The 26,185-nt window shown below is 38.9% G+C and overlaps 1 protein-coding gene across 9 annotated transcripts in view; it reads left to right on the top strand.

The window, feature by feature from the left end:
- Window positions 1-24,966, top strand: part of KIF21A (kinesin family member 21A) — a 92,309-nt gene extending 67,343 nt beyond the window's left edge. For 4 of the 9 annotated variants that reach the window (XM_040594285.1, XM_040594284.1, XM_040594282.1 and 1 more), the window contains 13 exons: window positions 1,136-1,196; window positions 1,416-1,470; window positions 2,845-3,062; window positions 7,092-7,202; window positions 7,761-7,889; window positions 9,506-9,544; window positions 11,560-11,696; window positions 14,141-14,321; window positions 14,702-14,866; window positions 15,571-15,688; window positions 18,225-18,395; window positions 21,425-21,624; window positions 23,696-24,966. In XM_040594285.1, the coding sequence (XP_040450219.1) occupies window positions 1,136-1,196; window positions 1,416-1,470; window positions 2,845-3,062; window positions 7,092-7,202; window positions 7,761-7,889; window positions 9,506-9,544; window positions 11,560-11,696; window positions 14,141-14,321; window positions 14,702-14,866; window positions 15,571-15,688; window positions 18,225-18,395; window positions 21,425-21,624; window positions 23,696-23,789 (1,679 nt within the window). In that variant the 3' untranslated portion in view covers window positions 23,790-24,966. The remainder of the gene's footprint in view (window positions 1-1,135; window positions 1,197-1,415; window positions 1,471-2,844; window positions 3,063-7,091; window positions 7,203-7,760; window positions 7,890-9,505; window positions 9,545-11,559; window positions 11,697-14,140; window positions 14,322-14,701; window positions 14,867-15,570; window positions 15,689-18,224; window positions 18,396-21,424; window positions 21,625-23,695) is intronic. The other 5 variants (XM_040594289.1, XM_040594283.1, XM_040594286.1 and 2 more) reach the window with 3 other exon arrangements.
- The last annotated feature ends 1,219 nt before the right edge of the window (window positions 24,967-26,185 follow it).

Genomic DNA, 26,185 nt, shown 5'->3' with positions numbered 1-26,185 from the left:
CCAGAGTGCGAACGTGCATTTAAAACATCTAGATGGACAAACCTATTTTAGTATAGGTACCCAATACACTGGTTCTGTGCATTACAAATGGTATCTGCTTTCTGGCAGAAATAAAGTAAATAAAGCATCTCTAATAACAAAGATAAGATGTAATGGAATGTCATTAGGAGGTTATTTAATCCTTAAAATTTCATGAGTATGTTCAAAAACAAGGGACTTTGCTTGCAAGAATGCTTTACCTGTGTCCCTTAAATCTTAAAATGTACTATTCGAATAATATGCAAGTTGAGGGATTTGCTTACCCAGCTGTTTGGAATTGATTGTACATATGTACAATGGACTGATTGTCGCAGCTTAATGTTTTGCACTGTTTGCATGCAGACGTTTAATCTGATGTCTGATGTTAGTGAGACGCATGCTGCTTTTGTCTTTTGTGGGCAGGTTTGTGTACCCATTTTACTTCAGGAGTATTTCTACTTAACGGCTTCATTTTACAGTTCAATACAATTAATCTCTTTTTTAGGAAGCAATTCTATAGCATTGAATGGTGGCATCATCCTGTTTTGAAATCTAAGTGCATATATACTAATAAAATGCTTGCTTCTTGTCATCCCCAAATGGTGCTGTTCTATATAAGCTGAGGCTGAGCCTCTGCTCAGTAGGTATTTAAAAATACACTTTTTTTTTTTTCATTATACCAGGCTGATTCTGTCTTAGAGCAAGATTATTACAAAAAAAGAGGAGGAAGAGACATCCTTGCTGTTTTACATCCTCTTTCTTCCGTGTCTTGCAGTTAGTGTCCTTTGCTTTATCTCCTTTTCTTCCAAATTTCCTTCTAGAATTTATTTCTGGTCTTCTGTCATTCCCATTGCTCTGGTACAATAGATAGAGGGCCACATTTGGCACAGTATGCCTACTTGTATGATTTATTTAGATTGTATGAAAAATCTTAGTTTAGATACCAGGAAAATTCAATAGGGACTGGCTAGCAAATGTCAAGATGTTTTGAAAATACCTGCCTTTTATATGCTGTCCATCTACATTCAGCATTCTGAGCTGTTTTGTATAGCACTTAAAACCTGCGTGTCTTGTTGTAAACAGAAAGACTAACATTATTTGTTTGGAAATTTTCTAGAAAATTTGGAAGATAGTACTGATGAGGATGCCCCATTGCATAGTCCTGGGACAGAAGGAAGGTAAGCAGTTTTTGTTAACAGGTAACTGGAGCTGGTTCTAGAAAAAATACTGTTACTTCCTTGTTTTGTAACACATCATGTATCCATTAGAAGATACCTCTGAGATTGTTTTGGTTTGTTATACTTTGTCCCCACGATTTCAGTAGACTCAAATAAAAATACGCATTCTGCAAAAATATGACTATTTTCTTTCTAACTGTGATGCAATTTTTCTTTCAGTTCGTTATCTTCTGATCTTTTGAAGCTTTGTGGTGAAGTCAAACCCAAAAGCAAGGTAGGGTGTACGATGATGATAATTCATTTACACATCTTTAAAATGATTCTGTGATTCTATGGCTCTATAATAATCCATACTTTAATGACACCTTCTGGAGAATGCTCTTGCTTTGCTTTAGGGATATTAATGAACAAAGACATGCAAAAGATGAACTGACATACTGTTAATGTGATTTGTATGTATCATGCTTTTGTGTGATATTTTTCACTGAGAAGCAATGATAAAAATGTACCTTTTCAATATTTTGTGGTTGAGAATTTTTTACAATTTTGGGAAGAGATACATTCTTCCAATTACTAGCTTTCCAAACTGGAGTAGATTTGCAGTTTAGTATTAGTTAGGCTGCAGTTTAATGTTAATGCCAGTGGGAACTGTGAACAAGCTTATTGTTTGTGATTTGTTTCTGTGGTCATAGAAATCTAAGGGAAGTTTATAAAATAAATACAAGTTTGATCTCCAGGCTCTTAATTACAGTTGTCATTGGGGGAATATATCTAGGCTTGCTGCAGTTTAATGTTAATGGCAGTGGGAAGTGGAAGCATGTGCACTAATTGCAGTTTTGCTCCCGAGTTTGCAAAGTAAATAGAAGCTCAGCCTCTGCTCTTCTTACTGCAGTTGGCTTGGAGGAATGCAGCTAGGCTGACTTGCATTATTTGTTGTGTTCGTTGGTGTGCAGCTCTTTGGGCAGTTAAACTGAGGGAGTCTGGTCTGAAAACGTTGGCATAAAATAAATGCTTCATTTCTGTAATGGCTCTGTTCAAACTGGCGCTTTGTCTTTGCAGTGGCCTTTCTTCCCCTGAGGAATAGATGATAATTTCACAGCATCATCACACCTAATATGTATGATCCATTTTTTTAAGAATTGGTGTGTTGCACAAAGCTTAGCTCCTTTGTGAGGTTTTTCTGTTGTTTTCAAATTGTTGAAATGCTGAGTGAATCTTAATTCATGTTGGCCTAAACTACTTTTGACATTAAGAAGCAGAGTTTGTATATCAGAAAAGTCACGCAAATATAATTGTAGCTATTTAAATTTACACTTTGCTTTATTCTCTGCTTTATAACATTTCATTTGGATAAACCTTAGGAGAATAATATTGTGCTCCTGTAGTACTGACAGGCACTTGTAATTGGTTGAAAGGATAACCTTGGAAACTAGCTGTCAAATCAGTGTTTCATGCTGTTGAATTTGACTTGCCTTCTCTGAAATCATTGCCAAAGAGTGGAGGTGAGCTCCTTGATTTAGTTTCCAAAGGTAGTTGCCAAGTCACTGAGGGGGATGCTAATTACCAGCTAGCGATAAGCTTAAATGTAGCACTCTTGACACATACTGTGAAATGTTTAAGTTGCAGCTTGGTTTTTATTTGTCTCCAGGCCCGACGGAGGACCACTACCCAGATGGAATTGCTATATGCAGACAGCAGCGATTTAGTATCTGACATTAGTGCTGCAGACTCTACTTTGGCTGGCCCTCTTGCATCAGTTGCAGAAACCCAAGAAAGTGGGATGGCTGCTGACACAAATGATACTTCTGCTAGGGACAGAGAGTTTATTTCCCCACCATCTGGCTTACCTTCTAAGATAGGCAGCATGTAAGTTTGGCCATGCTGTACTAATTATCCTTTGCTTTTAAAAAGTGCATGTTGCCAATTCCTTGTAATCTATTATTTTAACTTTACAAAGGAGGTTGACATATTTGAAGCTTACTAAATAATACTGACAAAGCTCCTCCTTCTTTTCTACCACCACCACTCTAGAAAGTATAAATGCACTGTTGTAACGTTTTTCTTACTGAAGATATAAGTTCTGTTAAGTTGCTTTGTCATAGTAAAATTATTGCAGCCTTGTTTCTAAGTAGTGGGAAAACCCCATCAAGTACCTTGGATACTTGGCATTATTAGTGCTGTGGGAAATGCACGTTCTAGGGAGGTAGTGAGAATCTGCTTAGAATAGCAGACAGATTAAAATAAAAAACCATCCCAAAACATAATGTAGTAATAGTATCTGTATATGGTCCTAATTATTAGGTAGAAACTTTCTGTGAGTCATTTTGTGTGGACCATGCTTAAAATGAAGTAATCTATAACAGTAAATATGCAAGTATAAAGTTGAAAGAAACATGTTGGATATTATGAGTCCTCAAAAATCCTTTCTATTTGCAGGTTACACTTACCTGCAGAACAGTTTTACTAATTCAAAGTAATACTTGACGCCAAATAGAATGAAAAAGATTATTTTTGTTGTTTTACTTCGGGGCCAGCAGGTCTCTCTCACACTTTTGTTCCACTTGCTTTGGCTGTTCTTTTTATATCTGCCAATATCACTGTTGGTTTTTAGCCATTCAATGCTAGAAACCCTTTTCTTGGCTTTTTAGGTACTAGCTCCTGCAATGCACAAACTCACACGTGAACTGAATGAGCTTGCTACATTCAATGATACAGAAAAACTGTCCCATAGCTGTCTTCATGTTACAGATTCTGGACTTTTTCACTATCTGTCTATCCTATTTGCATAATATGTTTACAGCAGTCTCCATCTAATGTACATTTGCGATTCGTATTATTTTTACTATGTATTTCTAGCATGTGCTTGAGGTGGCAATCATGAACAGTAAAACACTGCTGACAGCATTTATTAACCCATGCTGATGGCTTCAGTGCATTTTACAAATAGAATCTGCTTGGAAGGGATGCTCTTGGGGGTGAGGATAGATGGAGAAACCCACTTGTTGCAGCAGTTTAGTGTAAGATCACTAGAGACATTTGAAGCTTCAAGATTTAAAACATCAAGTGTTATGACCTGGCATCCGAGACTCAGGTAATACCAACTTTTGCCTCACTCCATCTTCTAGAATGTATCCATTTAAGAAAGTGAGCTAGCAATGAGGCAAAACAGGATTTTCCCAAAACTGTGTTCTCTGAACATAAAAGAATTACGTGCTGGCAGTAAATCAATTCAATCAGCAGTAGGCTTCACATATATTTTGATTATTTTATTGGTTATCTTTTAGCAGATAAATGATCAAAAATTCCCACAATCGGTCTGAGCTAACTTTTTCAAAACTAGAACTCAGTATGCTTTATACAGATTGCTGATTTTGCTGGTCACTGGTCATTCTTGAAGAAAGGTTGCCTTTGTGAGCCATCTGCCCATCCTGTATGGGCCTGCAGTGCCATCATATATCTCTTGTAATAAAACACATTCTTAAGGAGCAGATTGTGGTCTTATCTGCAGTAAACATTATCTCCCTTGTGCCACTTACTGAAGTGGTAGTCAGGGATGTAGAAGCAGTAACAGTGATCCAAAATATGCATTCTTGAAGTAACAGAAATTAATTCCATGATTAGGTGCAAATCTAGGTGACTGCTTATGTACAAACTGCTCCACTCTGGAAACTCCTTGGTTTTCTCAGATCTCTGGTGATTCAGGGAGGTATCTAAATGCACTTGAGCAACAGTTAGTCGGGTTGGAATTCTGTTTACAAAGATGGCTAGTGCTGTTTGCTTTTGATATGCTCAAATCGTCTACACCAGCCTCTTCAGGGTAGAGTGGTCTCCTGTAGGTCTTGTGCCAGCTCTGTTCAGATGTCTGATATCCTGGAAAATCTAAAAGGGCACTGGAAACTTGTAACTGGGTGTGTGCCTTGCTCCTTTTCATTCAGGTCATTGACATCATGCACTATTTTTTTACATCTATGCTTAGAAAGTTCATTCCAGCAAGACTGCTGAGTTTTTAGAACACCTGCATTTCCAGGCTTTCAAAAAGAATTCATGATGATATGATAAAGGTCTTTACACTTTCTTCTGAGGATGTGCCACTGTGGAGTCAGAGATGGAAGACTCAAGGGGCAGGCAGAGAGTGAACAAGAGGGAACTGGCTGGATGTCTGAGCATGTAGGATGCTGGTGTGAGGCAGAGGAGCTTGGGTTCCAGTTTCTGGTGTGGTTTGTTTAATCTGGTGGGTTCACAGTGGACATGTAGGAAACTGTGGCAGTAGGGACTATAATCTGTTTGTCGTCCTTGCTGAAAGATCTAGCTGTCAGGCTGACCATAGGATTTGCTTTGAGAGCCCAGGACATTTGCCTTCCGAAGTGCATACTGGTCCAGCATTAAAGAGAGGGAGGCAGCGCGTCCTGTTCCACCTCTCTTTATGTCCTTTGCAGAGTATGCCTAGAGGTGAGGGAGGCCTGCAGAGAAATGGGTGCTCTGGCCTTGAGGAGGCAATTGAACACACTTTATCACCTTCTTTTTGTGTACTTTAACTGCTAGGCTTTTGTGGAAAACCAGCAGGTTATCACTCATCCTCCTTTTTCTGTCTCTTGAAGACCCTCTTGGCACTAGGTCCTACAGGTAGAGCCTTCGCCTTCCAGTTAGGGCTCGTGTTCAGTGTGCATGTGATCTCCTGAGGCAGTCGGTCTCAGCTACTTGAGTCAAGTAGCTGTCCTCATTAAATCATGTTATTCTCCATGCCAGTCCCCGGGTGAATTTTACATAGCATAGCCTTCCTCCCAGGGGAAACTGGTGCAGCTTTTCTCATGTGGAGAAGTTGCAGCTAGACAGATCCAGAGCCTGCAGAGCTCTGGCCAGATGCTAGTAACTGTGTCAGGCAGGTGTCCTGCCAACTGAACTTTGCTTAATAAAGTTGTGTGGCAGAAAAGCACCTTCAGAATCTGCTTTTTCTCTTTTAGTGAGTTTTTCTGGTCCTTCTATTCATAGAAACATCTTCTAAACGCATGACAAAAAGGATAAACCAAAGCAAATGTTGATTTTCTGATTGTTCAGCTAGTGAGAAATGGAGTTCAGAAGAGTGGAAACCATCCATCCAGATTCCCTTCTCTCTGTTTTGTTTTGGTTTTTTTTTTTGTTGTTGGTTTTTTTTTGTTTTGTTTTGTTTTTTAATCTTACTGATGAAATGATGACATTTGGGTGTCAGCATTAATATTGCAGTCCTGAAATTTTTGCTATTTTTAACGGGGACTAAAAAGGTTGGGAGAAAGACCACAGTGAGTGTGAACTGGAATTCTTTCAGAGCGAGAACTAGAGAGACCAAGGAGGGACAGAAAGCAAGGAAGAAGGGAAGGGTGGACAAAGAGAAGCAACGTTATAGTCAGGCTGTCAATGGGAAATACTTTTTCTCACTTCCTAATTTTGAATGTGATAATGAAACATGAATATGCTAATGCAAAGTTTAATTCATATGTAAGAGTCATTGTGATTCTGTTTTTCATGTCTGTAAGTAGACTATTGTAGATGAAATATGTGGAATCTGCAATTGTAGATCTTAGTCAGAACTCCCATCTTCTCTGTGGTCTAAATTTGAGATGCATACTCTACTGTATTTTTTATTTTTTTTCAGTCAGTCTGTTTTATTATCAAATTGGTGAATCTCCTTTGCACATTCAGTATCTGGCTCTTTATATGTTGATGAACTGTGAAGTTAATAAACTTGGTGTTTTTTATGGAAAAATGTGAGAACAAATTCAGAGTCTGTAGACTCGAGAGACAGTAATAGATTAAGCACATTCTGAAATTTGAAATCTGAGTGGGAGAATGACAGCTAACGTAAGAAAAGCAAGTTTGTAAAGCGCCTTAAAGTGAGATAATCATTGCTTTTACTTTTAGTTCTAGACAGCCATCTCTGTCAGAGAAGAAGATGCCTGAGCCTTCACCTTTGGCAAAGAGAAAAGCCTATGAAAAAACAATGGAAAAGACAAAGGCAAAAGAACAAAAACTGTAAGATTCTTTTAAATTTATTTTCTTTGACATAATTTAAACCTTGGGTGTATTTTCTTAAAAAATAAATTGTGTTTTTCCATTTCTTTAATTCTAGGACAGTTTTTATTGTTGACAGTGAAATTATTCGCTGCTCAACTTCTGTGTGTGGCTTTTTTTTTTTTTTTCCCTAGAGAATTTTTATGTACAATATAACTCAGGAGCAGAGCCCTACAAAACTGTCCTTTGGAGCATTTGCAAATGATTATTTTTTTTTTAAAGAAAGCCATCAATTTCTTTAAGGAACTGCAGTTTTGTAAGAATTTCTTCATTTTGCATATGTGTGTTTTCTGCCTGGAGCTTTCAATGTTAGCGCATAAACTTTGAACATTGTGGCATCTTGCACTCTGCAGCAGTTTGTAGTCTGAAGTTTATTACTTCTCTGGGGAATACCTGTAGCTAGCATTATAATTTTATTTATTTGCTTAAGAAAAGAGCATCTAACATTTGAGGCATGTTGCATTTAACTTCTCTAACCATTCATAACCTGTTAAAGAAGATGTTCTTTTTTTCTTGTAGCTCAGATTCTGGAGCCCCAGAGGCTAGTCTGTCACCTCCTACTTCCCCACCAAGCCGGCCCCGTAATGAAATGAATGTTTTTAGTCGTCTTACTGTTTCTCAGGGAAACACATCAGTTCAGCAGGATAAGTAAGTCGCAGACGAAAGCCTCAGCCCCCAACCAGGGAATTACAAAGTGCGCTCAAGTTATCAGTGTAGCATCTGGTAGATATGTTGCCCTTCTCCTGCAAGACAGGAGGAGACATTTCTCATGCTTTCATGTAGTTTTCGAAGAAAAATATTGCAAACCTGTGGAACGGTTGTAAAAATTCAAGAAAAGCAATTTCCTGCTGAACCTTGTTTCCTGTTGTCTAGGCCATGTCTGGTATTTCTAGTTCTAAACCCCAAATAGAAAAGAATGGTAGAAGTCTTAGATGTATGTGTATTTGTGTGCGTGTTTACACTTGAAAATAGGATTTAGCTGACAATATAGGAAGTAGTGCTTTTGACAGTTATTCGGTTACTCCAGCATTGCTCTGAGTGCTGTCACAACAGCACCCTGGAAGGACGGGATGTTGAAATGGATGGAACACAGTTGGCTAGAGATCATCCAAATTACTGAACAGACTGACTTTAGGAGGTGGTCTAGACAAGCAGATACTCGTACATGGTGAAGGAGAAGTTGAACTCAGTTTCCCTGTGTGTTAGGTGTGTCTTGAGAACCTTACTCCAAATTGCAGTGGACTTGGCTTTAGCAGGATCTTTATTGCAGGTTTCAGTACCGATACTAGTGCCACACAGTGCTTATGGACTGCAAGACAAACTTAGAATAAACCTTCAGTTCTATCTGTAGCAAGACGAGGAATTGATCTTACTGGATTATGCTATTTTTTTTTATAAAAAATGTTTTTTTTGAGTGGCCTATAGTGTCACCACATACCAGGCAGTAGCTTGCAAGGCTTTCAGTAGTTTAACTGTGCTTGTAACTTCTTCATCTCAGCTATGTTACCTTTATCTTATTGCTAACTCTCACCTAACCCTTTTCGTTTTCTCTGGAGTGACTTTGAAATCAAGCTGAAACTGCTGAATCTGTTTGATTTGAGTTAAAAATGAAGGACATCTTAAAACATACTGCAAATATTCATGCCGGGGGGGTGTGTGTGTGTGTGAATTTTTTCTTCGTGTCTGTTTTCTTTTTTTTATTTATTTATTTTTCAGTGCTTTTGAAAATGAGAAGTGAAGGATTTTGAACGTAGTAACGTTTGCAAATTGCTGTTCTTATTTCAGTGGGCTGTCAATACATTTTAATATTAATATTTTGATGATTAACATTTTACATGTTTCTTCTACACTTAACAGGCATCGATGTTCAAAATTTTTTTTTTCCTTTTGATATTTTCAGCAAGTGCTATGTTACGGAGGTTAAATTATGCATCCATCTTCTTTTCCTTTTTTGACTTCTGTAAGAAAATGTTTAGGAAACAAGAAATGGCTCAGCTGGTGTTACTCCGCTTCTTGGGCTGAGACAGTCTGCCAGCATAACTTACTGCTGAGAGTGTTATTTTAAGATTATTTTTCCCTGCCAACCCCCACCCCCAGTATTATCATGGATATAAGGTATACCCTGAGCAATGCTGCATACTGTATGTGGATTTGCATTGCTTTTCTGAATTGGCCATGCTGTTGTTTGTTCTTCTCGTATGGAGGCATTACTTTGCTGATACCTATATTCTTTCTCCTCACAATTCCATCACTGTTGATTGTAGGTCTGATGAAAGTGATTCCTCTCTGTCGGAGGTACACAGGTACTCTGTCTTTCTCTTTTCTGTTTTCTTGGCATCTGTCACTGAAGTTATTCCAGTTCTTAGGAAATTTCATTTGGCTGCATGAATTTTCCTGATACTTGTGCTTTGTGTCTTTTTTTTGCTTTTGCCAGAAGTTAAAAAACTTGAAATTTTGGTCAAGCATGTCTCACCCCTCTCCTCTTTTAGGGTGTTTTTATTGTTGTTGAGCATGTCAGGTTTTTTCTTTTTAAGTGAATTATGGTGTAAAGCTTTCCTTAGACATATTCTTTCCCTCTTCGTTTTCTTTAAAGAAAAGAGGGGCAGACATTTTCTTTAAGTTTTATATGCTTCGCTCTTTCTTTTTATTTTTCTTGTTCAGTTGTATGCTTTGATCACTAAAATGAAATTCCAGTGTAAATAAAAATGAGTAAGTATTTTATTACATCTTTTTGACAGAACATACAGAGGCTTAAGAGATGAAAGAAACGTCCCCTGTCATGTTCCCAAACTGTGGTTTAGGATTTTGGTCCTTAGTGAAAAATCAGTTTATCAAGAGAAGGGCAGTCAAAGGGCTAATAATAATGTGATGGTGGCTTTGTCTGGTTATTGGCGCAGTCATAGCATTTTTTCGTGTGTAGATTTCAGAGCACTGCACTTAGGTAGATAAGTAGCTAGCTCTGGGACATGTATTTTACATGGCTCATCAAGGAAACGATTGGGTGAGAATAACTCAGTGTAGAAGCAGCATGATCCACCAGGGAATACTACAGAGAAAACCATTTTAGTTTTGTGTGATGTTAGAAAACAAAAGCACAGTGACCTAAATTAATAATAAATTGTTCCTGTATTCTTGAAAGCATAAAAAGGTGCAGATTAAAAGGTGAATGCCTTTCCAAAATGAGGAAGTTAATGTCAAACAATTTAAGGCAAAATTAGTAAAATCTATAAAAGGATTGTGGGGGAGTAATGAATTATATGAATGAAGATGTCCTGAGCAGTAAAAATGTATAAAATAATAATTTCTAAGACTATACTGGATAAACCATCTACTTGTCACGAAGTTAGATTGTATCATGAAGGGCTTTCCTTCCTGTAGCAAGCTTCTGAGCAATATTATGGAATTTTTACATTTTCCTAAAACATCTGACACACTTTTTTTGTGAGAGGGGGCTATGTCTTTGTTCCTTTTCCTCACAATTGTGTGTAATCCCCAGGAAGGCATCACAGCGACTCTTAACTGCAAGCTGGTCAGATAACAGCATTGTGTTGCATGTTTTTGGCATTACTTTGAGGCTTTTCTACACTTCACAGAAAGGATTGGGGTTTGTGTGTGTGTGCAGTTGTATGCATGGGATTTTAGATTGCTAATAGATTTTGGTTCGGTGATGAATTCTGGTGGGGGTTTTCCAGGCTGAGTTACAGTCTTTTGGCATCACCACAGAGCTAGCTACAAATCCCCAGGAAGGTTCCTTTGGGGTGTCTGTACTCCAACCATACTCCCTTTTAGCCATTTGAGTACAAGTGTGGCATTGGGTACAGGGTGCATTAGGAAACTTCGTCAGGCACACAAATTAGCAGCAGTTCTCCAAGCCTGCTTATAGAAGGCAGTCGATGTGAAATGCCTGCCGAGTTTGGAATTGGCAGTGTACATTACACTTAGTCCATTTTTCAGGCATGCTATTTAGACTGAGGTGTCTTTATGGTATTTGCAATCTTAGGGTTGGTCCTACGCATTCAGGGGCTTTGAGCATCCTGGTTTTTTCAGCACTATGCAGAATGTAGCCAACGTTCAGCATCTTGTTGTCTTTTCGTTTGTTTGTTTTTGTATGTGACTTCCTTTAACTGATAGTCCAGAATTGACACTTGTTGAAGCTAAATAGTAAAAATCCTTACATAGTTTATGAAAGACATTCAGCTGTTCTACACTTAAGTGTAAGAAAATTAGATTAATTTTTCCTTACATCTAAGTAAATTAACTTTATCTGTAACGATTACTATGCCCAGCTCACGTTCTTTTTTTTTTTTTTTTTCTTTAGGGGGATAATTAACCCATTCCCTGCTTCAAAATGCATCCGATCATCCCCACTTCAGTGTATCTATACAGCTGAAGGACATACCAAGGCTGTGCTTTGTGTTGATGCAACTGATGACCTTCTCTTCACTGGATCTAAAGGTTGGGCAAACTCCATCCATATGTGCTGCCTACAGAGGCTGCTTTGACAACTTGGGTTATTGTGAAATTCTCAGTTTGTGCTAGTGCTGTAAACACAGAAAATTGTAGGGATCCATTTTTGAAACATAAGCTGAAGAAAGGTTTACAGTAATTTTCTACAGGGTTTTCATTCTGATGTGTAGTATTTGTAGTGGAAAAAGTAACTATCAAGAATAACATTAACATTTGTTGAGTGATATGGTGGAACCAGTCATGGTAGAGTGCACACGTGATGTGCTGTGCAATTTGATAGCCTCAGGGTAGAGGTAGAGGTGGGAACCAGCACATCTTTGGCTGTGCTACCTACAGAATTTGAATAGAATTCATGTCATAGTTGATTTTTCGAGTAGAGCTAAGAAAGTCTTCTGCTTCCCCTGTGCATCTTGTTGCCTGTCTCTTGTGGGTGTAAGCATTGTATGGCTGCTGTAGGAGAGGATGGATTTTTAGTAGTCACAAAATTCCTTACTGGATGGTGCAGACATTCTATGAACGCTTCAGGGTGGTAGAAACACTGTTTTGGAAAATGTTTTCTTCTTTCTTTCCTGTCTTTGGTGACTTTCCATTGTAGTCACTCGGTTTTGCTCGAAGGTAACATAACCAGACATCAGTGGTTATTGATGAACACCTTTTCTCATGAACACCATTTTTAACATCACACACAAAGGTTTTTTTGAATGTTTTCTTTTTCTCTGGGCCTTTTTATACAAGTCATTTACAGTACAGGACTTGCTATATTCTCAGTTGTGCAGCTGAAACTGTGGCAGACTCTTCTTCTCCCAAATAGAACCTGTGTGATAATTTGTGATTTCTTTTTTTTTTTTTTTTTTTTTTTTTTTAATTTCTTTGACTCATCAAAACTAAGGTGAACTAGAGTGGTGGCTGGGGAGAAGTTAACACCTACTGACAGGGAGACTCATTTCACTAGCTGACATAAAGAACAAACTGAAGTTTCAGGGCATCCTTTTTATGCCTATATTAACATAGTGATAACCCCGTCGGGTCTTCCACTGCTAACGTTCAGTTATGGTTTCTGTGGCTGTTCTACTACCTGGCTGTTAAAAACACCAAGACCAACTCTTACAGTGAATTGGTAAACTTTTGGTCTTACAAGTTTTAAGCTAACATTTCAGCATTTGTGCAAGAGTATACAAATGCCAAAAAGGACACACATTTAGTTTCTGTAAATGTCGCTTAGTTGATTTGTATTGAGATTTTGTATTTAGTGGCTATGTGGGGGGAAAAAAGACTTTTCAATTTTTTTTATATTACAACTAGATTTGTGTTGGTTGTTTTTTTTTAACATATGGATGCTTGCAGGTGTTTTAAATATTTGCTTTTTCAAGTCATTGCTAGCTTCCCATACTTAGGGAAGAATTATTTCTGTATATATTTTGGTAGGGGATATGTTTACAAAGTACGCTTGTACTCAAGAGCAGAGAGAGCTGTTTATTTAAATAAGATTAACTCTTTTGGAGATTGTTGCTGAAGCAGAAAGTCTGAGCTCACTGATATCACATAATACTAGCAGCCTGTGCCAATTCAGGAATTGCAATAAGCTCTCAGGTGCCTTGCAGATATTAGGCTTTGGTCTTGATAGCTGGTATTTTTAAAGTGGCTGACAGTTCTTAGTATACTTACCACCTTCATTCCGTTATAAATACTGTCTGCACATGAAGCTTTCTTTTCATCCTTCCAGTACTTACTCCAGTAAAAAAGTATTTTTAAAGTGTATGGAGTGATACAGACATGGTGCAAGAAGGAGAGTTTCCTGTGCTTTCCATTTGTGGAGGAACTTCGATGTGTTTGGGATATTGGTGCACAGAAGGTCACAGTATTTAAATTGTTTGCTACTGAATGAAAACTGTGACTAAAGAACATATGCTGGGATTTTGAGAGGTTCCTAAAGCACTGAGTAGTTTGGACCCCTTCTCACCTTTGTAGTTTTGTTGTGACAGTCAGCACTCTGTCATGCTGAGCCTCAAAACCCCTCCTGAACTATATAGTTGATGAATAATTCTTGAAGTAAAAATTTGATTCTTCTCTTGATTTGTCATCCAAACTTTACAGCCTCTAAGCTGTGTGTAATTTTACTTCATTTTCCATGAGATAGAATTTTATCCTTTTAAAATGCTATAGGAGCTAATATGCAGATCTTGCACGCACAACATTTGATGATTAACCTTGTTTAGTTTTGATGATCGTAGATGGTGCCCATGTGTATTCTTTAAGACCTATTTAATTTAGTTGTTTTTCTACAGTGCTTGCCTAAAATGTAGCGATATGTATGAGTACAAATGAATGCACATACTTTCTTAAAAATTAGTGATTTTGGGGAAAACATGAGATTTTTCTGTTTGTTTCTTTTTTTAAATTATTTTTCCTCCTTTCTGTTTGCCTTTATTTAGACCGTACCTGTAAAGTCTGGAATCTGGTAACTGGACAAGAGATTATGTCTCTAGGGGGTCATCCAAATAATGTTGTTTCTATAAAATACTGCAACTACACTAGCCTGGTCTTCACAGTCTCAACCTCCTACATCAAAGTGTGGGACATCAGAGACTCTGCTAAGTGTATTAGGACATTGACGTAAGTATGCCAAACCTGAAATGCGAAGAGTTCAAATAAGTCTTAATTTTAGATAGACGTTATTAGATTTAATTCAGTAGTGCAGCAGAGTGCAATTAAAGTACACTGTTTCTTGGGGCTGTAAGCTTTCTTTACATGTTCAGGCTAAGTCAGTATGGGGCACTGGGAATATATGGAAACAAAACAAATTGCATCCATACTTACAGTGTTTTATCAAATGTTCAGTATTCATAATTGGCATATAGCTTTTTAGCTTAGGTAAGTAGGTTTGGTTTTAAATCGTGTGCAAAGCAGGGAGAACAAAATGTAGGGTTTATTTTGGATTTGATTTTTTTCCCCCTTTCACCCCCCTTTTTTTTTTTTTTTTTTTTTTTGCTCAGGTCTTCAGGCCAAGCGATGCCTGGTGATGTCTGTTCGGGAAGTACTAACAGAACAGTCGCAATCCCAGCTGGAGAGAACCAGATCAATCAGATTGCACTAAATCCAACTGGCACGTTCCTCTATGCAGCTGCTGGGAACTCAGTGAGGATGTGGGACCTGAAAAGGTAGTAAGCACCAGCAGAAGAGAATGTTCTTTAGGTGGTTATATGTGCATATGAAACAAAGTCAGCGCATGTGAAACAGTCAATGAAGTGTTTACTCTCTATGTAATGTCCATAACCTGGGCAAAGTGTGGTCAAGATATGGATCAACTAATCCATAAGAGGCTGTGGTGGTGAACTGAGATAATGAAGGTGCTCGTGATTTCCTCTTGTGTTAAGGTTATGGTGAATCATTTCAGGAAAAATTATTGGAAAGCACCAGGTTTTGTTTGACAGGCACTATAAAACAGGCTCTTGTAAGGTGACAGGTGCATGAATCCTGACTTGTAATTGTTGATGAGATGATGAAAGCCAATTGATGTAATATAATATGGGGCTATGATAGCCACACTATATAGCACTTTTCCAAACAGAACCTGCACCCAAAGAGTGTGTTCAAAATACAGAGAATATTTTATGGGGTCTGATTTGTCTTTAGTTTTCATTTTTTAAATTCTTATTTTACAGAAATAGAAGGTTTTGTTTACATTTAACATAATTTTACATTTACCCGTGGACAGGAGCAATAGCATATATGTAAACCGGAGGACGAGTAGTGAAAACATAGGGGAAAATAAAAAGCTCCATTGTGGCAGAAAGTGTGATATAGGTTGTATTGAATACATGGGGAAAATAACAAATCCTCATTTCTTCTCTTATCCTTGAAGATTTCAATCTACAGGAAAGCTAACTGGTCACCAGGGCCCTGTTATGTGCCTTACTGTAGATCGAATTTCCAATGGACAAGATCTTATTGTCACTGGTTCGAAGGATCATTATATAAAGGTAAACCGTTAGTATTTGCTTATTTTTTTTAACTCTTCACATCAGCATGGGGCGCATGCTTCAGCGGAAATCGCTCACATCTCCATATCTGATACATGATAGCCAAGATGGAGGTTCTTTCATCAGTTACAGATTATGAGTAATGTTCAGTCTCACGTATCACTTCAGCACTATTTGAATTTCATGATGGTACGTGGATGAATGGTTGTCAATAGTTAAATTTTTTCTTAAACCCCAGTAAGGTGGACATCAGATGTGTGAAGTTTTGAAGAAATATTCATAATACCTACTCCTAAGTAACATTTAGCTCTTGGAAAGTATCTTAAGTCAGTACCTCTCTTGGAGTGCAAGACCCAATCGCTTCAGCAGAGACACTCCGTGTGCTCCCCACAGAAGAGAGTGGGATCTAGCGCAGACTCTTGCTGAAGTGTTGCCTGAGTTCTGAAGTGGGGAAAGAGAAAAAGGTCAGCGCATCTCAGCAAAGTGCCCAGTCTATTTGGTTGTATTCATTAGCGCGCAGGCTGCTCGGAGTTGTGTTCAAAGCATAGCCAGTGGTATTACAATACTTTCCTACTTCTTGGTATTATGTATTCACTCAAGGATAGGGAATCTGACTGGGGTGGGGTGAGAGTCTGGTAGTTTGTGTTTTGGTTTTTTGCTTGGTTGGGTTTTGGTTTTGGCCCATCTCAGCCAGTGAGTATTTGAACCCACAGGCTCCTGCTTCTCAGGACTATGCCCAAACCACCAGCCTATGGGAACTATACCTCATCTTCCTCATAAAGCTGACCCTCATGCTGCAAAGAACATGTGATTCATGAGGCTAAGTAAAGAGTGAACAAGAGACCCTGGCTTGTTGTGAGGGGGTACCCTTCATTCTGGTCTTACGCTTCTCACACACTGCGTAAAGTGTGTAAACACAGCTGGGAGCAGAGCAGGAGCCAGAACCTGAGTGAGCTTTCTCACTGACCTGGGCTTTCTCTTTTTGACATTATTCTGCAATTTATGGATGCTTGGCTGTGCACTGGGCCAGCCTCAGAAGTCCGCCTGGGAGGTGGGTGCATAGCTTGATGGTTTGGGCGGTGGGTTTGTATCTTATCAGCAGTTCCTATGGTTAGAGGCCAGATGATTCTTAGGCAGTGGGGCTACAGAGAGGCACTCTAATAGCTGCTTCTCTGCACAGCTCAGAATATTGAGTTAGTTAAGAGCTACACTGGCACAACTCCTGGCACAGTAATGAGTGTAGGACCTCAGTGGGGACAACGGGATGTGATCGTGTAATGCAAGGTTGTCATGCTACCAACTCATGTTGGCAAACAAGGAGGTGGAAGGGCTTTTGGAAAACTCTTGACTTGTACCACTAGAATATCCAGGAATATTTCGGCCGTGTATATGTGCTGCAGAGTAGTGGGTGTTCTGCAAGGTGAATGCCTCCAGAATTGTTAAGCCAAACAAACTAAACAAAATAGTTTAGTACAGAAATACAAACTAAATGACCTGTATGTGCATGGTCAGTGCAGCAGTTAGGGAATTCTCAGTACTCCTCTACATGGGTAGGTCCACCGGGGGTAGTAGGACTGGTCACAGATACTGCTTTCCACTGCCCCAGGAAACTACTGTCCTGTTTACTGAGCCAGGAATATTAGTCACCTCTAAGTACCTGATTTTTCTGGTGTGTCACTGAACTCTTCTGTTACAACTGGAACTGATGCATGTTAATTCAATGGGATAACTTTTAAAATAACTTTAACTCACTTAAGGTATTCTTTTACACTACGAAGCTGTCCCTTCTTTACTGCCAGGCTTGTTCATTTTTAAAAGGTCAATGAAGAACAAATAATGGGGGATAAAGTCTGACATTTGCTTGTGAAACAGAGGTAGCGGTTTAAAAAGTTATGGCTCATCTGTTCCCCTCAGCTCAGTCTAACTGGCTGCGTTCTGGCCAGGTACAATGGAAAATGAAACGGGGTTGCTGACACTGCTGCTCTGGGGACAAAGACCTGATGGGGTTGATTATGTCTCAAATTGTTAAATGGCCTCACTTAAAGAATCTGTTTTAAGATACCCGATTCTTGGAGCACAGGCAAGGAGAGAGGTGTGTCTAGTCCATGGAAAGCATCAGCACGTAATGGTGTGTAATCCTTGCCAAAACACCTTGTCCAGAAAAATGTATCTGTGGCTTTTCCTGCAGCTGCCTCTGCAGTTCTCCAGTGTGAGTCATGTTTCCCATGCTCAGGCATGAGCTTTGTTTCTCTAGCCCACCACATGGTGTATGTATAAACTCTTCCTATATAATCAAATATTAGCGCTTCCCGGAGCAGTCTTCTCTGTAGTCAGTGAAGCGTTCTTGCTTCAGGCAAGAGGTAAAAGAGGAGAAAGGAGTGGTTCTGGTAGGTAAATTCTGATAAATATACATCATGATACAGTGACCTGTAATAACACTCTCCAAGTTTTTCCTCTAAAGTTGTTCACTGCATGTCTTCCAAGCTGGTTAGGTGGCAGATAATTTTGCTTATATTTGATTCTTTATTTATTTTAGATGTTTGATGTGACTGAAGGGGCTCTTGGGAGTGTAAGTCCTACACACAATTTTGAACCTCCTCATTATGATGGTATTGAAGCACTTGCTATTATGGGAGACAACCTTTTTAGTGGCTCCAGAGATAATGGAATTAAGAAATGGGATTTGACTCAAAAAGACCTTCTCCAGGTAATGGAAAAAATATCATGCGGCTAATGTGACAGTCATGCTGTAGAACTGTTTTCAGGCTGTGCAAATGTTCCAGCTCATACGATGACTATTCACCGAGATACTGATGTTTTTAATGGGGAAGGCACAGAACACTAAGAAAGAAATTGAAAATGTACTTGATCTTTACACAAGGACACAGGTGCTTTTCTTTTCAGTGTATGTAGCGTCAGGAAATTCTGATGAAGTAGTTAGCCCTGTTTTACCTCTGAGTATGTGGGTTTTGGTTTTTTGCTTCAAAATGAAGGCAGCACTTTCCTCCTCTCTGATTGGAACCATCAGATACCATCCTCGCCGTTCACAAGTTGGTAAATTTTGGACTGGAACTCATTAATGACAAACAATGCTTTAAATTAGGCTGCAGAATATTTTCCTGTGGAGAGGGTTGACAATACTTACTCCACCCCATCTTTTTTGTGGAAAGCTTACTCCTTAGATCTCTGTTTGTCTTGTTTTACAATGCATATGTTATGTAACATATACAGCACACACATAAAATCTGTTTGCTGTTGGAACATATTTGCTGTACGTTTTAATTGTCAAAAGAAAAAAGGGGCTGTGGGTCTAAAAGGACCTTGAATCCTGGGAAACTTTGAAATTCATTGAATTTGTTTGATATGGATAACTTTTTGGTTTTTACCCACCTGCAAAACAAAAAACCCAACCCAGGTTCTTTTAGATCTTATGAGAGGTTGTTGAGATAGAGATACAATTATTTAAGTTGAGACTGTGTGAGAAATGGAAGGCAGAAAAACAAATGCCAGAAGATATTGCTGTGTTTGCAAAGATTTGGTTAGATACCAGTCATTTAATAATTTGGGGGGGGAGGAGGAGCATGTCTCTTACGTGCATTTAATGTGCAGACTGATAGGAAGGAAACAAATAGAATATTAAAGTTTTGGGACATGAAAGAATAGCGGACTGGTCACCTTAAGACGAAAATTTCTATATGGGCATACTTAGTATTCCATAAATGTACGAACTTTCTTTACCTTCTTTCAAAATTGTGCTATTGGGTGCCAGTTCCTTTTCAGAATGCTATTAAAACTTCACAGTTAAAATAAGGATTAAGACATTCAGCTTCTTACAGAAAATTTTCACTTGTCCGTATTAGGATAGCTACCCTCATATCTGTCTGTCTAGGAAGTGTGCTAAGCAGCTTGTTAGTAAAAACAGGAGGACCACGGGAACAGGAAAGATTTTTTTTATTTTTTATTTTTATTGTCAGAATTACTTTACTAAAGTTGTAAGAAGCATCTTCAGTCTGGCATTTTAGGCTTCATAAAATATTATGCAATGTGCGTTTTTGCTGTTGCAATTAATTTAACATCAGGGAGAATACAGGGGCAGGGGTGAAATAGTATGTAACAGTGGACTAGTTGTATTCCTTATTCTCCTTTTGATATATCTGCATTTCATAATTTCTATACTTCATGTTCCCCTGTTTATTTCTTGTTTTTAAAAGTGGAACTTGATAAAAATGATCTCACGCTTCCTTTCTTCTTATTTCTATAAAGTGGTGTGTGTTTTTCAAGGAGGTGAGACTAAAGCATTTGACAAAACAACATGAATCTTTATTCACTGTTTCTTTCAGGGAATGAAGAAAAGTGCTGTTACTTTTGCTAATCCTGGGGTGATTCAGGGTAGAAGTGCCCACTGGAGGTCACACAGTGCAAAGTTGGCCCACTGGTCCAAGCAAGGCCAACTGTGTAGTTAGGTCTGGTTACTCAAGGCCTTGCCCAACTGAGTTTTCAAAATCTCCAAGGTCACAGATTGCACAGCTGCTCTGGGTGACCCATTGCACTCCTTAAATTGTTCTTGTATTAATTTCCCCCTCACTCATATCCAGTCAGAATTTCTGTTGTTGCAACTTGCTTTTGGTGCGTACACCCGAGGGTTTCAGACAAAGGAAAAAAAAATAATCCTGAAATAGAGCTGAGCTGCTTTAAAGTACAAATGCTAACATTTCAACAGAGGTCCTGCTCTGGCATGCATGTGTTAAACAAGTCTGATCCTCTATAATTGATGAAAATCACTTAATAAACATGCTAGTCATCTAATTCTCTTGGTGTTACACATCCCAAGCCCCAAAACAGTGCTGTGACAAAATTAAGATTTGTAAGAACCATTCTCCCTCCTGGCCTTTTGAAGTGCTGCAGGACCAGGACAGCAGTGTTGCGACAGCAGTGTGTATTACAGATAAAAAGCCAAGATCATCCTAGAAAGCTGAATGTACTCCATAATATGAGCAAGGCAGCAAAGCAAAGCAGGTCCTACCAAACTGAACGGAAGAGCTGTTCTTGGTCCCCTTAAAAGACAGCAAACTTGGGCTATTATTGCCCCAGCGTTGGTACCAAATGGATGTTGTTCTCAGCTGGTCTGTGCAGCATTTTACTTTCTGAATTGGCAGCAAAATGCTAGTGTCCTTCCTCAGTAAAGAATTAATGTATTTTTGTTAAGTGCTACATCACAAAATCAACTCATAATGTGTAATGGGAGAAGAAGAAAGGAGAAGGGCAAATATAGAAACAGTTTCTGTCTCCCTGGTGTATTTTTTTGAGCAGTATTTTGGATTTTCTTTTTGTGTGTTTTATAGCTGTTTTACAGGCAGACTTGAAACATATACAGAGACCACGTGTTCAAATATACATTCAAATATGCATTTGAACATATGCAGATTTAGCATTATCCCAACATAATTTCAGTTCCACGTCAGGTCAGTTGTGCATATTGGATTTTCTTCTTGTTTTGCAGTACTATTTCACAAAGAGAAACAAACCTGTGGCACAGGAGTAGCCTCATGGAAGATGGCACCCTCCTTCCTCTAAGGGAGGAGAACCCGCAGGGCTGGGGTATACCCAGAGTCACGTGGCAAATCTGCTGCAGGACAGGAGTCAGGCTTAGAACTTGGGATTTTTCCATTTCCGTGCTGGTTTCTCCAGAAGTTTTTGCAGCCCTGTGAGACTTGCCTGCCTTCTCTTTTTTTTCAGCAAGTTCCTAATGCTCATAAAGACTGGGTGTGTGCTCTTGGCTTGTTACCCAGCGCTCCGGTTCTGCTCAGCGGCTGCAGAGGAGGCACCCTCAAGCTCTGGAATGTGGATACCTTCGCACCCATCGGGGAGATGAAGGGACACGACAGCCCTATAAATGCAATCTGCACCAACTCCAGCCAGATTTTCACAGCAGCAGAGTGAGTTTTTCTTCTCCATGAATCTTTCTTTTCTGTAGCTCCTGCTAGAGTTCCATTCACGCAAATGCATTTAGGAGATCTTCAGTTCTGTAAGTCACTTCATAGCAAGCGTGGGGAGACGTAGTCCATGCCCCTAAATGCTAATAATCTACTGCAGTGATCTCTGAAGCGGGATGCTTGCATGCACAACATGATCCACTGGGGCACAGGAAGAAAATATTAGAACTTCAGTGGAGTACATGTGTGTAACTTATAAATCAATAAATTTATTATATAAATAAATAAATAAACGAGGGGGTGCGCTCGAAAATTTTTTTAGTGGTGGGATGCATGATCAAAAAAGTTTGGAGAGCACCGATCTTCAGGATGGCAGGGAGAATCTGGAAGTAGTTGAGAACTTCACTAGTTTGTCTCTGCAGCTGGGTGATTTACTGCTAGGAGATTCTTGACCTGTGGGAATTTTTCTAAAAGCTATAGAATGTGGTTGGTTTTTCGGGTTTGTCTGTTTTTAAGTGCTGGTGAATAGCAGAAGCTTTGCAAGCCATCCTATTGTCCTTTAAACACCTTGATTTGAATATTGGCTTCCCTAGTGAAAGCAAGAAAATTGAGTACCTGAAACCTCAGGGAACTTAAGCAAGAAAAATACCTCATTCTGGAGAAAGTGCAGGAGACAGCAGCAGAGCCCACTTAGTGACATAGTCTGAGCACAGGAGAGCTGTCCTGTTATCTTTTAGTGCCAATTGTGGAAGTTTCTGGCCTTCTGAATTGAAAGCAAGTCTTTATGAGTCGAAGCGGCATTTCAAAGTTGCCAAGTTTCCATGTTTGGTGGCTGACTTTTATGTTTAAGCCTTAATAGATTGGGGTAGAGACTTCAAAACTTGTCTCTGTTTGCCTAAAAATTATGGTTAAGTTTAGAACATACATGCATCTGCAATTTATTCTGTATTACTAGCGAAAGACAATCCCAGCCTCTTGGCACTTATAACATTCTGATGTAGGTCTACAGAGCTTAGGGTATTCCTGACATTGTGCAGTGATGTGAAGGCACAAGTCAGAAAAACTCTGTACTGTGATAAAGTCTGTCCTGATTGCTGCCCCCTGGCTTTTTTTGAGGTGGTTATTTAAGGAACACGAGTCAATATTTGTTAGTCACAAAAGTAAATGTTTATGAGAAATTCTTAAGTTCTACATCTCTTTCACAGGATAAATTGCTATTTCACAAGACTGATTATTTTACTTTTTAATTATGATAAGAGAGCTTTGTAACACAGTCCATCTGATAATTTATTTACACATACTTTAAAATTGTGTAAATAGTGGTGCCAAAAGTGCAGAATTATAGCGTACCCTTTCTGGGCTTCTGTTACCAGCTCACTGTTACATGCTTTCCAGCACCTGGCAAAGAGTTTTAGGGGTTTTTTGGGGGGTGAGGTTAGGACTTTGTATCACCTTGTGGTTCTGTGCTTTTTTTACCTTTTCTCATTATAGACTGGCACCTCTTATGCAGATGGAGCAGGTTTCAGGTCCTGTTTGATTTACCTCGTTGTAATTTTTCACGCTTTTTTAATGGCAGGAAATAGTCTTACCCTGTTGAGCCCGTCTCTCTGATTCTGTAGGCGCAGAACTGTTCTGGCTGTTTGCCTGTGGTTTCCTGAGTTGCAAACAGTTACATGATGGAAGCTCCTCTGTGATGTTGTTATAATTAAGCCTATGACCATTAGCTGTATTTTAAAAAAATAAGTAATAGCAGAGGTAGGATTTTACTTTTCTGAACATATTAATCCTTGTACTTGTCTAGATAGTTAAAGGTAGTAGCCAGTGCTGTGATAAAGTTTGGGAATCTTAAATGTTGTGCATCTTAGATTACAAAGTCTCCTGGGGCTGAAATTACCCTTGTGTATCCATTAATAATAATTAGTTTCTGAATAATTATTAATAAATAATAATAATATGTCTGAATAAGACGCCCAAGCTATTAAGAAAGCTTCTGGGTTGTGTCCATCCCCGCTCCATCTCTCTCCCTCCCCAATTTAATTACCTAGCTCTAATACTGCTTTGTTTTGTTTTTCAGTGACCGGACTGTGAGGATCTGGAAAGCTCGAAATGTAATAGATGGACAGATCTTGGATACAGGAGATGCAAGTGAAGATCTTGCCAGTAATTGAAATAATGGGGATAAATGAATATATTGATGAATTTGAGGTGCACTCTATGCAGTTTGCTGCATGCTTATTAGGTAAAACACTGATGATGGGAATGAACTGAAAAATAAGAGTGAACTCTTCTACTAGACCTGCTGTCCTTAAAATATGTACTGTATTTAAGAAAAAAATAACCTCTTGGTAACATGCTTGTGTGTCAGTGGTCACATATATATGTCTATATATTATGGCTGAATTTGTGTGTGTATGTACCACTTGCAGTTTAACTGGAAATCAAGTTTTCTCTAATGGCCATCTCAAAGTTATGACCTGGAATATATAACAAAAGTGCTCTGCCGTATTACACTCACAAGTACGATCAACTGTTTTGCATTTTAGGGTAGCAGGGGAATGAGGATGTCTCGGTAATAAGCCTTGGATTACGACAGGCAGTTTCAAGATTCTAAAGGTCGCTTACACTGTTGTTAGGAAGGTAGAGTGAATAAAAGATGGAAAGAAGCTGTTAATGACACATCTATCTGACGTGGCTGTGTCCTGCTAACAGCGAATGCCACATGATTTGTGTTAATGTTAGCATATAACCCTTGTTGACCAAAGTTGTGCAGCTATGTATACTCTGTGCTCAGGACTAGAACTCAAATGCTCATAAATTGTTATGTTTTATTAGTGTTTTGCCTATATTCTGTAATGACTAGGTGTTCTTAATGTCATGACAGAAATGTATCTTAATCTATTTTTCTTATCGATTTGTTTCTATCATCTCACATTTTCTTTTTTGAAAGCAAGATGTCTTTCCTTTTTATCTAATTTTATATGCTGCTAAATGTATTTTAAATACACTGTTTTGCAGACCTTGGCTTTGAGAACTGAACCACGTGTATTGGAAAAAAGCTATGTAAATAGATGGTTGTACAAAGAAAATATCTTATCTTGTGCCTGTATGACTTTTAAAGCTCTTAGAGCGTGGATATTGAGAGAGGATGTATAATTTACCCAACTTCTCTGAATATTAATTTGTAAATTCTGCAAACTTAAAAAAAGTAGATTCGGATACAGTGTTTGGATATTGAGGGTTTTTTTTGTTGGGTTTTTTTTTTGTTGGGTTTTTTTTCCCATAAAATATCAGTCTGTAAATTATAGTTTACGTAGGTAACACTTAAATAAAGAGGTGAATGTGAAATACTTCTCTTTGCCTTTTTCATCATAATTCCTTATGAAAAAGTCACTTCCCTTGCAAAGGCCCTGAATATAAAATGCACAGTTTTACACAATACAGTAGAATAGCTTGCTGAGTAGTATAGCCCATAGGTTGTTCTGGTATCCTGTGCCTGCATTCTTGTTGGCCATTATTTGTGTTTTGGTAGTACTTAGGAAGCCTAGTAGGATTCCCTGGTACGAAGTACTGTACAGACTTCAAACGAAGCAGTGGCTCCTGTTCCTAAGAGATGACAGTTCTTACCTTATTACATATGGTCTGTCAAAAAAAAGAAAAGTTCCGATGCCTCTTACTGATCTTAGAGGAATTATTTCCTTCTCAGCTCAGCTCGAAAGGAAGTGAAAATGCATACTGCTTGAGGTTTGAGGTTGTTGATTTATTCCAGGTTTTAGCAGAAATGAGTAATGATACATACCGTTAAGAGCAGCGTACAGGTTAGTTAAAATAAACAGCAGCAATACCAATTAGTGTTTATCTGTCCTGCTTATTGACTGCTTGGGTGTACACACAGAAGACTGGGGAATCATATCACAACTTTGAGCAAAAACCCCAGTGGCAAAGGGGATTCACATGCAAGACTCACATGAGGGGCTTTGTGTGCATGGTGGAGGGTCCCTGTTCTGCCTGGCCTGATGGGTGAAGGCCACCCACTGTCCCAAGCTACACGAATGATGCCAACAGCTTGGCGACCCGTGGTTTTGGAGCTGAACACTCATGGCTGTCATCTGGGAACCCTGGGTGGCTGCGGGTTTTTTTTAGTGCGTGTGTTTATATGTGTGTACGATACATCGAAATACTGTGTCTTGCAACTGCAGGAAAAAATTCCTTACAAACCTGGGAAGTGGCTACGTGCTGTCAGGCTGCCCGGATTTAACGGGTGCTATGGTGAGGGGCTGCCGTGGCAGCAGTCTGAACTGCAGATGCTTCTCTCTGGTGATGCTTGGCAGCACAGGTGCCTTGTTTTAGGAAGCTGTCTCCGGATAGGCAATACCAATATAACTTAATGTATGTATAGATTTTTTTTTTTTTTTTACCTTCAGAAAGAAGTTTCACCTAAACCAGATCTTGCCGTAGAACACGGCTTTGCTCTGAAAGTAATTGGAGGAAAATTGTCCTTTTGTAAAGGTCACGGTATCGGTGTCTTGTTTTAATGGAGAATTCTTCAACTGTTTGTTTTTCTCCA

This window comes from Falco naumanni, chromosome 5 (assembly GCF_017639655.2).
Source record: "Falco naumanni isolate bFalNau1 chromosome 5, bFalNau1.pat, whole genome shotgun sequence".
Classification (NCBI taxonomy): domain Eukaryota; kingdom Metazoa; phylum Chordata; class Aves; order Falconiformes; family Falconidae; genus Falco; species Falco naumanni.
This window is presented reverse-complemented; position numbering and strand designations above follow the sequence as displayed.